General features: G+C 47.4%; 1 protein-coding gene across 1 annotated transcript in view; it reads right to left on the minus strand.

Moving 5' to 3' along the window:
* Positions 1-16752, minus strand: part of pde1a (phosphodiesterase 1A, calmodulin-dependent) — an 851988-nt gene that overhangs the window by 105699 nt on the left and 729537 nt on the right. The window contains exon 9 of the mRNA XM_072477634.1: positions 15224-15364. Coding sequence (XP_072333735.1) covers positions 15224-15364 — 141 coding nt within the window. The remainder of the gene's footprint in view (positions 1-15223; positions 15365-16752) is intronic.

Consider the following 16752-nt stretch of genomic DNA (forward strand, 5'->3'; position numbering starts at 1 on the left):
TGACCTTTGAAGGCTACTGTCCACTTTTAATCTGGCTACTGCAATTGTTTCTTTAACTCAGAACAGTTTGTTTACTCTTCCTTGAATTCTTCTGACCAATACCTTGGTCTCTGTTCACTTAACTCTGTTTGTTTTAAATAATCTTGCTGTCCCAATTCCCTGGTTATCTGGACTGTAACTTATACTTTAGGAAGCCAGCCTTTTTGCAGCTCCCGTCCTGTCCAATTTTTCTTCTGGCAGGCTTGGGAGATGTTCTCGCCCCATGGTCCTGTCTCCAACTGTCGACAAATTAGCAAAATTAAAACTGAAAAGCTCTCTACCTTACAAGGCCCCAGTTGCTAAGCAATACCCATACGCTTAAACCTTTTATTTACTTTTCATGCTTTAACCCTCTCTAAGCACAATAGAAACACAATATAACTTAGCCAACCCCCACACATATAAATACCTTTGTTCAGCATGAATCTAACTATCGGCTTTACCCTTCCAGGCACAGGAACATTAAATTAAACACACTTAAAACTATATCTTATTACTTATGTTTACAAATGCAAATATTAAAACTGCCTTTATTTTTCTTGCACCAGCAAAAGGAACATGGGCAGGCATGCACCAGGAAAAGACATAAACTCTGAGGGAGAAGTTTACAGGCAACACACTAACTACATTCAGATGAATGAGTGCCAGTATCAGAGCCATCTCCCTCCATCCAAGGAGGTGACGACATCCATATGTGACATGATTGTGGGAAGATCACTTCCAACTGCATGGCTAGCCATCCAACGCCTATGGCACTGAAGGTAATAGTGGCCTTACTCTCTATGCATTATTTTGAGCATCTGTAATTGATCTGTGTGGTATTTTGAAATCGGCAAGCCACCATTGTATAAAAGCAGTAACAGAGATATTGGGTGAAAGTCTCTCATCCAAGACTAAGTCGCATGACAGGAACGGGGAATGGAGAGTGTCTCCTGCTACGGAGGCCTAAAGTAAGCCATACAATATATTTCATCCCCAGTATAATTAGTTGTGCACCCAAGGGTTTTGTGCTTTCTTCCATGGCTGAGCAGGCATGAAGGCGCACATCCCACTGTTATATTCGGGTGCTATCTTTAAAAGGAGCCCAACGCCATTGATCCACCATTGGAGAAAGAAGGTGGACCTATTGAAGAAAGAAGATGGATCTCCAAGAACATTCTGAGACTTGAAGGTTGACCTCCTTGAAGACACTGAAGTGGAAGATACATTTGATAGATGGTCCCCCCCCATGACCTGCTGTGGTGCTCCAGGATATAGGATTGCTGGTGGCCTCTATCCTAAACTCCTGATGCAGCCATAGGCCTTTTTCAGGTCAGTCCTGACTTCTCCATGCCTAGTTGGTCCAGCATGTTTTCCTCTGGCATCGCAGGGAATGGGAAGAAGATTTTGGTTGGGTCTTTATCTGCATCCATTAGTGGGATGCAAATGGGTTTCCTGTTGGCCTCTAGCGGGATTCTCAATCCATTATCGTGGGCAGGTTGGCAAGATCCCACTGCCATTTTACGCTGGTATGAAACAGAGTTTTGGATCTCCCACTGAATTCTCCCCCACCCACTTCCAGCCTGCCATTGGTCTCGCCGTCAGAGGCCTGGGAGAATTCCACCCATTATTCAGGGGCGTAGAAACCTTCATTTGTTTAAGTACTGATGAGAGTCAGGTTGAGTGAATGAGATGCTTCGGGGCTATGGCAGACTTTCCTAATTCACAAGGGACCACTGACTGTACAAGGCACCTGCACACCCACAGGAGGCTGTCATTAATTGAAAAGGTATTACACTCTGAATGTGATGATTATTTACGATCACTATCAGCACATCCTGCAAGGGTACATCGTGCAGAAATCATGATGCACTCCCAGGCTTTTTACCACTGCTCAAGTGGATGGCTGCTTGATAGGAGACAAAGGATACTCATTAAGGAGGTGGCTTATGACAACCATCAGACACCCATGGTCTCAGGTGGAAGACAATTACAATGCCAGCCCTGCCTCCACCATGGCGGCCATAATGAAAACCATATGTCTGCACAAGCTGAGGTTCCGTTGCCTCGACCACTCTGCTGGCATCTTGTAGTCTGTCCCAGATTGTGTTTCCCTGATGGATGGGGTGTGCTGTGCACTGCATAACCTGGCAATACAAACAAGTTAAAACCTTGTGGATCAGGGTATGGTAGGCTCCATCAGTCCAGCAGTGACTGTGAGGCGGAATAAGATGCTGACCATGACCATGGCGACCCACAGTGCTCAGGAGATGAGAGGGGCCCTCATCATGAGGTAGTTCAACTTAGGCATTGCTGCCATCTTGCAAACTACAGTAAGGGGGCACCATCATACTTCTGCCCCAGCATATGAAGCACACACTGAAGACACCACAAATGGCTCGTCTTTGCACATGTATGTTTTAAGGGCCAGTGATTTTCATCAGAAGATGCCATAGCTTTGTGGCTCCTATCAGTATGGCTACTATCAATGTAAGTTAGTCCCCAGTCCACACATTAGCAATAAAACACCAAGTTATAGCTGAAGAATTTAACAAAGAGCAGGTGAACAACAAAACACTCATCCGTACACATGCAGCGAACATTTGCAGCTTTTATGATTTTTTTTCGCTTGTTTATAGGTGCTGCACTAGTATTTCCCTATCATTGGGGTGGGGCCAGGCTGTTGTTCTTGCCCCCAGGATGATCTTGGCAGGCCTCCTCTGGTTACCTGAGGCTAAGAGGGTCGTGGCAGGGGCCTCTGCTGCCACCATGACATCTTAAATGCAGGTGTCAGAGGCAGCTGGGGCGTTGGGGGTTGCAGGAGGAACCTCTGTCACCATCAGGAACACCCTGAGAAGTACCTCTACATGCAAATAGTTGTTGTTTATTCACCAATGTGAGGTCCTCTCTGCTAACCGGAGTGGAATGATGGCCTGGTGGAGATTCCAGGTGTCCTGTTCATCTCTTGCACTGGCAATGTTTACCTGAGGGTATTCACACTGCCAGGGCTTCCAGATCTGAACATGCACCCAGAAATCTTTCAATGGAGGAAACCATGTGTTCAGAACAGAGGATGATCATAGTGCTCAGGATAGGATGGACTTCTCCATTGTTTGTGCCAGGACATGCATACCTTTTGGAAATTTTGCCAGATCTTCAGGCACCTCACATTGGACATCTAACTTCTGCCACCTCAAGGATGACTCCTGAGATTCTCCATCTGCCTTGTACTCAAGTATCTACCTGATATCCCTCACTCCGAGAGTCAGAGGCCTGGCCTGTCACAGCCTCTGCTAGCCATTCCGCCGATCGTGCATTGCAACCCCCAGTTTGTGCTGCCATTTCAGCTGATGCACACAATCCCACTGAAGTATAAGTATCTGAGATGGTGCTAAGTGTGGAGCAAGGATGGAACAGTGGCCCCTCTCTGTGGTCCGCTCCTCCTCCTCAGAAATCAACACCGGACCCTCAATGTCAATACCTGCTCAGGCTGACAAATGACCTGCTGGAGGAATGTAGCCATCTAAGATGGCCACCTGCAAAGGACCATGGGAATTATGGCCAACCCAGGACTCAGACAGATACAGAGCCTATGTATATCTGAAACACAGGTAACGAGACCTGATCAAAACCCCCGCTCGTTTGCATTTCAATGGCCCATTTTACCAGGACAATAGAACTCCAATCAAGCAACCGGTACAGCCACAGACTGATCGGCACAGGCATCGGGTGACCATATGGAACATAGTACTATTCAGTAGAGAAGATGTGTGGAGAGATCAGTTCAGTCCATAAGAGGGTCATTCAGGAGTCTGGTAACAGTGGGGAAGAACCTGTTTGCGTGGTCTCAGACTTTTGTATCTCCTGCCCGATGGAAGAAGGTGGAAGAGAGAATAACTCGGGTAGGAGGGGTCTTTGATTATGCTGCCCGCTTTCCCAAGGCAGCGGGAGGTGTAGACAGAGTCAATGAATGGGAGGTGGGTTTGCGTGATGGACTGGGCTGTGTTCATGACCTTCGGTAGTTTCTTACAGTCTTGGGCTGAGCAGTTGCCATACCAGGTTGTGATGCAGCCAGATAGGATGCTTTCTATGGTGCATCTGTAAAAATTGGTAAGAGTAAATGTGGACATGCTGAATTTCATAGTTTCTTTTTTTAAAAAAAATATATTTTATTAAAGTTTTTCGATCAAAAAGAATTTTCACAACTTTGTAACAAAATGTACATTGACCGTTATTTGAACAATATATTAACTAACAAGTACAGAGAAAGAAATAGTAACATTGAAAAAATAAATATAATTATAAACAACTAGCATGGAAAAGAACAAAAAAAGCCCAAGGACCCACATGTACCACCCCCCGCCCGCTCCCCCCCCCTGCTCCCCCTCCCGCTCCCCCCCCCCCCGGCCCCCCGCTCCTCCCCCCCCCCCCAGCCCCCCGCTCCTCCCTCCCCCCCGGCCCCTCGCTCCTCCCTCCCCCCCCCCGGCCCCCCGCTCCTCCCTCCCCTCCCGCCCCCCGCGCCACCCCCGTGCCCCCCCGCGCCCCCCGCCGTGCCCCACCCGCCGCGCCCCCCCCCCGCCCCCCGCGCAATCAGCGAGCTTTGCGCCGCCTTCCACGCTCGCAACTGAACCCTGAACCGTACGCACATGCCGGATCCTCCACTGGTTCCCGAGGATGACTTCGTGGAGATGCCACGGATCATGCCCCTTCCATCGCCACCAGAACCAAACCACAGCCAAGGCAACACTAACAAAGATGTTGAATGTTATATTTGCACGAATGAAAAACCAAGCACTGCACGAAGTACAACAAATGGAAAAGTAGAGACTTCGGCAGCAGCATCACCTCCAACAGTCCAAGGTGAACCAGTGTGACCCCAAATCTCCACAGCTGAACCGGCTTGAGGACCAGCCCATTCTTGAGGCGGTCACCCATTAGACTGGACTTATAACGCTGTTCATACGTTCAAAAAGTCAAACACTTCTGTATTATAACCTGTTGTTGTTTATCGTTCCAGATATCGTCTGACCGGACCACTGTTCAAGTTTTTTTTTCTCGCATTCATGTTTTGTTATGGTACAACCTTGTTAGTGTGACGCACCCGACATCGCCCCATGTAAATAGTTACGTCATATACACACGCTGTACACAACACACACACACACTCTTAGATGCACTCACGACACGATTATATTTATAACCACGTAGGCACATATCTTTGTAAAAAGGGGGGATGTCATGATATTCAAACACACACATCATGATAGACACACCAACAGACAAATCAGAACACACAACACCACAACCAATCACAGAAAGATATAAAAGCACAAACACGACACCTGGTGGTCAGTATTAGCTGGAGAGGAGGACCAGGACAGACCTGCTACACGACACACTCAGGGAGACAGCACGTGCAGAGTATCCAGAACGAACTGTAGATAAGAGTTAAAATAAAATAGAGTTGTACCACATACAACTGTGTTGGCTCATCTGTGCACCAGAGAACCCAACACCACATGCTCTACCTGTCGTGTCAAGTTAAGTTTATGCAAGGTTCCCCAGTTCCTAGCCACCTGGATCCCTAGATATCGAAAGTCCCTTGCTACTCTCCTCAGCGGCAGATCGTCTATTCCCCTACCCTGTTCCCCGGGGTGCATCACAAATAGTTCACTCTTTCCCATGTTCAATTTGTATCCCGAGAACTCTCCAAACTCCCTGAGTGTCTGCATTATCTCAGGCATCCCCTCCACTGGGTCCGCCACATATAGTAGCAGATCATCCGCATATAATGACACCCGATGTTCCTCTCCTCCTCTAAGCACCCCTCTCCACTTCCTCGAGCCCCTCAGCGCTATGGCTAATGGCTCGATTGCCAACGCGAACAGTAACGGTGACAAGGGACACCCCTGTCTTGTGCCTCTATGTAATCGGAAATAGTCGGATCGTTGCCTGTTTGTAACCACGCTTCCCACCGGGGCCCCGTACAGGAGCTGAACCCATCTGATGAACCCCTCTCCAAATCCAGATCTCCTCAGTATCTCCCACAGGTAGTCCCACTCCACTCTATCGAATGCCTTCTCTGCATCCATCGCCACCACTATCTCCACCTCCCCCTCTGGTGGGGGCATCATCATTACCCCCAGCAACCTTCGTATGGTGGCATTCAATTGCCTCCCTTTAACAAACCCTGTCTGGTCGTCATGCACCACCCCTGGGACACAGTCCTCCATCCTAGTCGCCATCACCTTGGCCAGTAACTTGGCGTCTACATTTAGGAGGGAGATGGGCCTGTATGACCCGCACTGCAGTGGGTCTTTGTCTCGTTTCAGGATCAACGATATCGTCGCCTCCGACATCGTCGGGGGTAGTGTCCCCCTTTCCTTAGCCTCATTGAAGGTTCTCGCCAGGAGTGGGGCCAGTAGGTCCACATATTTCCTGCAAAATTCCACCGGGAACCCCTCTGGTCCCGGGGCCTTTCCTGCCTGCATGTTCCCGATTCCTTTTACCACCTCCTCCACCTCAATCTGCGCTCCCAGACCTGTCACCTCCTGCTCCTCAACCCTCGGGAACTCCAACTGGTCCAAGAAGTGCATCATTCCCTCTTTCCCCCCCGGGGGTTGGGACTTATACAGCCTCTCATAGAATGACTTAAACACCCCATTCACCCTCTCCGCCCTCTGTTCCATCCTTCCCTCCCCGTCCCTAATTCCTCCGATCTCTCTCGCCACCCCCCTCTTCCTAAGTTGTTGGGCCAGCCGTCGGCTCGCCTTTTCCCCATACTCGTATTGTATTCCCTGTGCCTTCCTCCACTGCATCTCCGCCTTACCCGTGGTCAGCAGGTCAAACTCCGTCTGTAGTCTCCGTCTTTCCCTGTATAACCCTTCATCCGGGGCCTCCGCATATTGCCTATCCACCCTCAGAATCTCCCCGATCAGTCTCTCCCTTTCTTTACCCTCTTCTGTCCCCTTGTGGGCTCTTATGGAAATCAGCTCCCCCCTAACCACCGCTTTCAGCGCCTCCCATACTACTCCCACCTGGACCTCTCCATCATCGTTGACCTCTAGGTACCTTTCAATACATCCCCTCACCCTTCCACATACCCCCTCATCTGCCAACAGTCCCATGTCTAATCTCCAAAGTGGCCGCTGCTCCTTCTCCTCTCCTAGATCCAGATCCACCCAGTGTGGGGCGTGATCTGAAACGGCTATAGCCGAATATTCCGTTCCTGCCACTTTCGGGATCAGCGCCCTTCCCAGGACAAAAAAGTCTATCCGGGAGTATACTTTATGGACGTGGGAGAAGAAGGAAAACTCCTTACACCTCGGTCTAGCAAATCTCCAGGGATCTACTCCTCCCATCTGCTCCATAAACCCCTTAAGCACCTTGGCCGCTGCCGGCCTCCTCCCGGTCCTAGATCTGGACCGGTCCAGCCCTGGGTCCAGCGCCGTGTTGAAGTCCCCCCCCAATACCAAATTTCCCATCTGTATGTCCGGGATGCGCCCCAACATACGCTTCATAAAACCCGCGTCATCCCAGTTCGGGGCATATACGTTCACCAGCACCACTGCCTCACCTTGCAATCTGCCACTCACCATCACGTACGTGCCCCCACTGTCCGCCACTATGGTCTTAGCCTCAAACAGTACCCGTTTCACCACCAGTATTGCCACCCCTCTAAACCTGTCCCACCCATCCTTTCCTTAATCTGGCCTGATCCGCCACTTTCAGATGCGTCTCTTGAAGCATAACCACATCCGCCTTCAGCCTCTTTAGGTGCGCAAATACCCTTGCCCTCTTAATCGGCCCGTTCAACCCTCTCACGTTCCACGTGATCAACCGGGTTGGGGGGCCCTTCTCCCCCCCCGCCCCCCACCCCCCCACCCCATCGTCGACTAGCCATCCCCTTTTTTAAACCAGCTCCTCACCCGGGTCCCACGCACCCGTTTGTCCCCCAGACGGCGCCCTCCCATCCCGACCATCCCATCCCATATCAGCTCCCCCTTACCCTCAGCAGCAGCAACCCAGTTAATCCCCCCCCCCCCCCTGCTAGATTCCCTTCTAGCTTGATTGCTCCCCCATATTGCTTCCGGGAGTCAGCAAACTCTGGCTGACCTCGGCTTCCCCCGTTTACCCTTGGCCTCCCTGCGTGTGGGGCCCCCTTCCTTCCTGCGCCCACTTTTCCCGCCACAATTTCCGTAGCGCGGGAGAAAAGCCCTATGGGGGTGGGGGAGAAAAAATTCTCCCGTCCAACATTTTTACAGATAAGCCCTCCCCCTCTCCCCCCTTTACAATTCCTTGCCACCACCTCGCTACTTCTTTCCAAACATCCATTCCTCAAATCTAGTCCAACTTCTCTTCTTGAATAAATGCCCACGCCTCCTCCGCCGTCTCGAAGTAGTGGTGTTTGTCCTGGTGTGTAACCCACAGTCTTGCCGGCTGCAACATTCCAAATTTCACTTTTTTCTTGTGGAGCACCGCCTTGGCCCGATTGAAACTCGCCCTCCTTCTCGCCACCTCCGCACTCCAATCTTGATACACGCGGATCACCGCGTTCTCCCACCTGCTACTCCGTGTCTTCTTAGCCGATCTCAGGACCATCTCTCTGTCTTTGTAGCGGTGGAACCTCACCACTATTGCTCGCGGTATTTCCCCTGCCTTCGGTCTTCTCACGAGGACCCGGTATGCTCCCTCCACTTCCAGAGGGCCCGTCGGGGCCTCAGCTCCCATTAAAGTATGGAGCATCGTACTCACATACGCCCCAACATCCGTTCCCTCTGACCCTTCGGGAAGACCCAAAATCCTTAAATTCTTCCTCCTCGAGCTATTTTCCAGGGCTTCCAGCCTTTCTATGCACCTCTTATGTAGTGCCTCGTGCGTCTCCGTCTTCACCACCAAGCCCTGTATCTCGTCTTCATTCTCGGCTGCCTTTGCCTTCACTCCACGGAGCTCTATCTCCTGGGTCTTTTGCGTCTCCTTCAATCCCTCAATCGCCAGTAACATCGGTGCCAGCACCTCCTTCTTGAGCTCCTCCACACATCGCCGGAGGAACTCCTGCTGTTCCGGGCCCCATACCACTGGGCTCCCTCAGCCGCCATCTTGCTACTCCCTTCTCTTCTCTGCCGCTGCTCCAGAGGATCCTCCGCAATCTGGCCACTACTATCGCTTCTTTCCATCCACACCCGGGGGGACTCCTTCCTTTATCGCCTCACACTGAGTTTGGGCGTAAAAATTTTCCGTTGGGACTCCCGATAAGAGCCCAAAAGTCCGTTAAAACGGGAGGTGCCGAAACGTGCGACTCAGCTGGTCATCGCCGCAACCGGAAGTCAATTTCATAGTTTCTTGAGGAGGTTTAGGCACTGTTGTGCTTTCATGGTCATAACGTCGATGTGGGTGGACCAGGACAGATTGTTGGTGATGTGCAGACCTAGGAATTTGAAGCTATCAACTATCACCACCTTGGCAGCATTAATGCAGACAGGGGTGTGTACGGTACTTCGCTTCTTGAAGTTAATGACCAGCTCCTTAGTTTTGCTGATGTTGAGGGAGAGATTGTTGTCATTACACTACGCCATTAGGTTCTCGATCTCCCTCCTGTACTCTTTGAGATCCGACCCACTACGGTTGTGTCATCAGCAAACTTGTAGATGGAGTTGGAGCCAAGTTTTGCCACGCAGTCGTGTATGTATAGGGATTATAGTAGCGGGCTAAGTCCACAGCCTTGCGGGGCCCGGCATTGAGGACTATCGTGGAGGAGGTGTTGTTGTTTATCCTTACTGATTGTGGTCTATTGGTCAGAAAGTCAAGGATCCAGTTGCAGAGGGAGGAGCCAAGTCCTGGTTTTGGAGGCAATAAATATGAGTTTGACATAAGGGTCCTTGTAGTTGAGATGTTCCAGGGAGGAGTTTAGGGTCAGGGAGATGGCGTCTGCTGTGGACCGGATGTGGCAGTATGCGAATTGCAGTGGATCAAGGCATTCTGGGAGTATGGAGTTGAAGTGCCTCATGACCAACCTCTCAAAGCACTTAATAATGATCGATGTCAAGGCCACCGCTGGACAGTAGTCATTGAGGCACGTTGCCTGGTTCTTCTTTGGCACTGGTATGATGGTGGTCTTCTTGAAGCAGGTCGGATTCTCGGAACAGAGTAGGGAGCGGTTGAATACGTCCGTGAACACACCCGCCAGTTGGTCCGCGCAGGATCTGAGTGCACAACCAAGGATTCCGGAAGGGCCAGTTGCTTTCCGAGGGTTCACTTTCAAGAAGGCCGATCTGCCGGCCAGCACGGTGGTGCAGTGGGTTAGCCCTGCAGCCTCACGGCGTGAGGTCCCAGGTTCGATCCTGGCTCTGGGTCACTGTCTGTGTGGAGTTTGCACATTCTCCCCGTGTTTGCGTGGGTTTCACCCCCACAACCCAAAGATGTGCAGGCTAGGTGGATTGGCCAAATAAACTGCCCCTTAATTGGAAAAAATGAATTGGGTACACTAAATTTAAAAAAAAAGGCCGATCTGACTTCGGAAGCTGTGACGGTGGGTATGGGTGTGTTCGGGGCTGCTGGGGCAGTTGACAGCGGTTTGATGGTTTCCTGCTCGAACTGAGCGTAGGATGCATTAAGTTCATTGGGGAAGAGTGCACTGATGCCGGCGATTCTACTCAGCTTTGCTTTGCAGCCCGTTATGTTGTTTAATCCTTGCCACAACTGACGAGAGTCCATGTCAGTCTGTGACTAATTATATTGACAAAAAAAAAGTTAACATTTGCTCTAAATTTTGAGGGTATATATGCCTTCCGGTGACACTTTGGAGTTGTTTTAAAATACTTGGATTGAAATGTTTGTATATTAATTCTGATTTGCATTGATAAACTCAGCATTTTCAAGCAAGCGGACAATTAGGACTGGATTTTACTGGTCCCTTTGGGACAGGCTCAGAGGTGGGTGAGCTTGTAAAAAGCAAGGGGAGGTGGGTGTGGCGTGCTTGTCATCTTCCCACTGCCAAGTCATTTTGCCAACCACGGGGAAGCTGACAGACTGCCACTTTACCCAGAGTCGATTGAGCCAATAACTGGCCAATTTTGGGCCTTTTTCTGCCTCAGCAGGCATTTTATTATTGGAAATGGGTCTCTCAGGCCCATGAGAAGTCCAACTGACTGGCCCCAGCGTCTACAGGCCTCATTTACCTGGTTGTCTGCTTTTCTTCCAGGTGCAGGCCCAGTAGTGGCCACTCCTTCCAGTGGTGATGCGGAGGCCGGCAGCTCTTGGGGTGCAGGTCGCCAACATTAATCAGCTGCTGCTGACCAGATGTGGCCCCAGGTCCCGATGACCACTAAAGTAGGGTCACCCCACTGCTTTCTCACCCAACAGCAGGACCCACACTGTCAGCACAAAACTTTCTAAGTTTAGCACTAAAGTTTCTAAACTTTAAAGGTTTATCAGCTCCGGCTGGGAGGCGAGAAGCCCCACAAAATGGCATCGGGAAGGGAGGATGTATTTCCCGACAACATGCGATATTCCCAGAAGCAGGCAGCCATTTAAACTGATTAGTGACCGCTTTCAAATCCCACCAGCAGCAATGGGCTCCCCCACGGCTCCAACTACTGGCGGGTTCACCCTCCCCCCGATCACTGGGGCCTGCCTACACCACACTCAGCACAGTGAATTAGTGAGCTTACCTGTCCTTTAAGGGTGCCTCAACATGGAGGTGTCTTCTTCTTCCTGGAGCTTCAGCAATGACCATCTCTGTCAGGGGTGCTGCTGAGCTGCTCGCCCTCAGATTGGATAGAGCGGCTCTGAGAGGCAGGTCGCTATCCTCAATTGGACGTTGGCTCCGATAGCAGCTTCATATCTGGCTGCCGTCGCTAAAATCAGCCCTGGCACCAGGACAACTTGGGATTTGGGAAAATTCAGCTCAAACAATCAACTCTGTTTAATCTTCTTGCATGTCATCTGAATTTAGTCTTTCCAATTCAATCAGTAATTTATATATTTTTCACTCAGTTTTTGTTCGGGTGCAGTTTGAATTCCACTCAGTTTTGATATGCTAGCCTCATTGTAACGCAGAGTTTAATTAAAATATTCAGCATAAGCCATTTACTGACAGCATCCCTGTTGGGCGCTGGGATCAGATCCTGCTACAGGTTTTAAAGATTTACAGTAGCTTAGACAGAAAAACATTTACATTGTAGATCAACTCAATGCCATTTAGGGTCAAGCCCCCTGTTAGGCCTTCAGTTTGGTTGCCTGAAATCAGGGTGTCATTTCCCAGACTATTTGAAGGCATTATCAGCTACTCTAAACTAATTCACTGGTTTCTACATTTTGATTTTTCGAATTCTGCTTCTGGACAGAATTCTCCGGTTACCCAGCCACGTGTTTCTTACCATTGCACCATTCACAGGCGGTGGGATTCTCTACTCCTGCTGCTTGTTAATGGGAAGCCACACCGCGCCGCCGGGAAACCCGTGGGCGGGCGGGCGCTGCCAGTGAGAACAGAGAATTCCGACGACCAGGGAATTCCGGCCTTTGCTTCTTTGGGTGTGTGACCACTGGAGCTGACATAATTGTCTTGCTGAGACTATAGTGGATTTCTAAGTTCGGGACCTGTGAAGAACGTCAGGTTGGCATTATGCAGTTATGCCACAGTAGGAGAAGTGCAGCCAGCAAGATCAATGTTACATTGAAACCTGTGCCTGACACTCAGGAGACAAACTGAATTCACACATGCTTATACACATGTGCAGAAATCCACATCACAACAGCTTTTATTAATGATGGGAGGAATATTCTATGTACTGGACTTAGACTTTACCTAATGTAACAATCAAACCATGTGTGACAAGCCTGGATTTTCAAGGTCAGTGGCAAATGACAGTGCTCCACATTGACCTTCGAAGAACGCTAACAATCTCTGTGCTACTGATTTTGCCTTTCCTGATGTGTTCTAACATCTGCTATCGTTGATCTTTCAATTCCAGGAACAGTGTTGCCATCAAGCAATTGCGCAACCAATCACACTGAAGAATTCTTAGAGACAGTAAACCAGGAAGTTAAGAAAGTTGAATATCCTTCACTTTTAATCATATTACAGAGTAAAATAAAAATTGAGATCTAGACATGGGATTATGGTGGAAGCTGAAAGATTATAATATTTTTAAGAACTATTATTATTTTTAAAATCTATATAATTATTTAATTATAACCGAGAAATTTGCTGATCCACAAATATTAAGTTATTTCTTCAAGGCCAGAGAGTTTGTTTGCTAATAATTATGGCTTAGTACGCTGGTAAAAGCCCAGTTACACTCCATGCAACATGGTCAAACTAATTCAAGAGTTTTCACAGCAAAACTAAAGGTGTAAAAAGTGAAAGTTCACATCAAATTAGGTGACTTCAACAGCACACCCCGGGAGGAGCAGGGAAACACTGACAGCAACTTTTAAATTTCCTGTTTCACAGGGCATGTATAAAAAACAGAAGTTGCTGTCAGTTTCGCAGTTGTAATGATGGCAAACAGTGACAATTTTGCTTTCATTACAACTGCAAAGGCTGAGCGAAACATTTGAAGATATTTTCGCATTCCTTGGCTTTTGTGATGTTTTAGTGTTAGTAAGAGGTGCTTCTTCAGCTGTAATTACCAATGTAGTTGGACCTTCCATGATAAAACGTCAAGGCTTCATGTAAGTAGTTTACCAGTGAAGGAGAGTGTTTGAACCATTTATTCTCAAAACGGACATGTACATTTGCAGCTTGTACTGAAGTGTACTATTTTAAGATAGGACATTTAGATATCTATGAAGAGAGCTGCAAGCTGTTTTCACATTAACGTTACACACTTAAGTACCCATGAGGTTTAACATTTTTAAAACAGGAATTTCTTGTGAATAAATGACTTACCCCAAACTATTCAGCAGTTAACTGTGGATAAAAGGTTACTCCCATAAAGTTTGTTTAATTTATTAATTCACTCATTATTGAACAATCTGCCTCTCTGGGATAAAATGGTACCTCATAGTGAACTGTTAAACATTCTGTTTCATAAACATTTGAAGATTGCCTCTGTTATAACCCAACCAGAGGCCATGGGGTCTGCAACATCAGTCCCAGTGGCTTCACCTGAATATGGTCTCCCCAGATGTGGGGGCGGAGCTACACCCTTAAGCAAGGGTTCACTAGGACATAAATACCCCAGCCCAAGTGTGGGCCGAGAGACCCTTTGAGGAGTAGGAGTTGTATCTTAGTAGGTGAAAAAAATATTGAGTTTTCGAACAGTGATCGCTTCATGTGGTCGCTCGCCTGGAACTTTACACTGGTGACAAGAATGAGATTGGTCGGGCTGACCGTGGTCCCGACTCCACGTGGATTTCACGGGACCTTTTCAAGGAGCCACGTACTTGCCCATCATAAACGCCCATTCAAAGCGAATGGAGGTCTACTGCATGTCCACAAAGATATCGCGGCCTACGCCTGAGAAGCTCCAACAAATTTTCAGTACCCATGGGATTCCTGAGGTGTTAGTGTCTGACAATGGCACAGCTTTCACAAGCGTGGAATTCGGCTCTTTCAGGAAGACGAACGGGGTCCACCATGTACGGGCCTTACCACCTTTCCTCCAACGGATTGGCTGAACAGGCGGTACAGACCTTTAAGTTAGGAATGTAGAAGCAGACCTCCGGTTCCCCAGATACCCTCTGGCCCGTTTCCTCTTCTATTACCGCATCACGCCTCACACCACTACCAGGGTAGCACCTTTGGAGTTCGCCGCCGGCTAAGCACGTGGTTGAGCCTCATCCTGCTGGCCACTGGGGAGAAAGTCCACGACCAGCAGGAACACTCTGAAGCACGCTTCCATGTGGTCGCTCACCTGAAACTTTACAGCTTCCTATTGGCCAGGGGCAACATAATCATTTAAAAATATTTTCTGGGTAAAACCTAGAAACCATGAATATTACTTTTGTGTGAATGCTGATCATGAATGCTTAGTGAAAAAATATATTTGTGTTTTTGCTTCTGATGCCACACTTTCAGAATGGCTATGTTTCTATGCTGTATCAAAAATAGGTTTAATGTGAAAGCTATTTTATTTAATTCTTTGGAAATCTTCCAAGAACATGTAGGTCAAAACTGTTTCTGAGAGTCTCAAATATCAAGCACAAACCTACATCTACAGCACTATTAAAACAAAATAAGGCTTTACTAATAAACTCTTACCATAATGCCAGTGTGGAGCATTAGGTAATGCACAGTCTGGGCCACATCCGCTGCATGGATTAAGTTATGATAAGGATTCTTATATTTGTTGTAACCCACCTCCAGTGCTTCGACAAAAGTCATTAGAGAAGATACAGGAATCTAAAGAAGAGTAAACATTTTACATGGGATCAGCAAGTGAGGTGACATAAAACATTACCTACCACATACATTGTAAAAAGTATTAGACATATAAAAGAAAATGTCATTGATCAAAATCTTTTAAGAATCATTGTCTGAGTCATTCAAACAGAGGCTTGATCAATAAATAAATCCGACACACCCATTAAAGTACTTATTTCATTTTACATTTTAAAAATTCTATTGAAAGTTAGCATTGAAATATTAATATTCATATTACTTCATATTAATTCACATATATTTAATCAATGTTCTTTAAACTTAATAACAGTTAATTAAAATACTGTATGATTAGCATTTTAATATGAATTTTCAATGAATTAACATTCGCCAATTGACAATTTTTTCAAAGAGATTAACATTACAAAACATCTGACGTTTTGTAGCCTATTGTATATTACTATTGGGCAAAAGCCTATAATATTTGACTCAATTAGTAGTTCAGTTGTATATAATTTATAACTCATTAGTATTTGATGATTTTGCATTAGCAATTTTGCATGAGTGCATTACACAGCTTCAGGCAGATGTCACGGACTATAAAAAATTCTAATTTTGTGCCAAAAATTAGTACATGAGTTATTCTAAGCCCTGAGCTACCTCTATTAACTGTATATTGGTCCTGTAGGGATATCTCACCTAAACATTCTCTTTTCAGCTGAGTGATTTAGTCTTTACAATTATAAGTCTTTTGGCAAATTTTAATTTCTACATATCGTCTGAGGTAAAAAAAAAGATAAGTGCCAGCAATAGGAAACATGAATAACGAAGACTTTAAGAGACTCGTGACAAAATTTACAGACAATGCACAACGATACAAAACAAAATGCTCCGTTTAAGGCCAGATTGTTTCTGAACAGCAAAGCTATGGGAGAACGAGACTCTTCCGAAAGTAAATGTAAAATAGATATTCCGCTGTCTATTGTTATCTATTCTGTTCATAAAAGAGTAAAAAAAAGTAAATGTCATCTCCTCTAGTTATTACAAATATGGAGGACAGTTTAATAGCTCCCAATTTGTGAGTTGTGCTTTCGTTCATCTCTGTCAAGATAGATTTGAAAATCGCCTGTGCAGTGAATCAATTTTAACATTGCGGAGGAATCCTAAGCGGCACGGTGGGACAGTGCTAGCACTGCTGCCTCACAGCGCCAGGGACCCGGGTTCAATTCTGACCTTGGGCCACTTTCTCCCGAAGGCTGCATGGCTTTCCTCCAGGTGCTCTGGTTTCCTCCCACAGTCCAAAGATGTGCAGCTTAGGTGAATTGGCCAATTAATTGCCCTTTAGTGTCCAGGGATATACAAGTTAAGTGTGGTTGCAGGGATAGGGTGCTCTTTCAGAGGGTCAGTGC

The sequence above is a fragment of the Scyliorhinus torazame genome, chromosome 2, assembly GCF_047496885.1.
Source record: "Scyliorhinus torazame isolate Kashiwa2021f chromosome 2, sScyTor2.1, whole genome shotgun sequence".
Taxonomy (NCBI): Eukaryota; Metazoa; Chordata; class Chondrichthyes; order Carcharhiniformes; family Scyliorhinidae; genus Scyliorhinus; species Scyliorhinus torazame.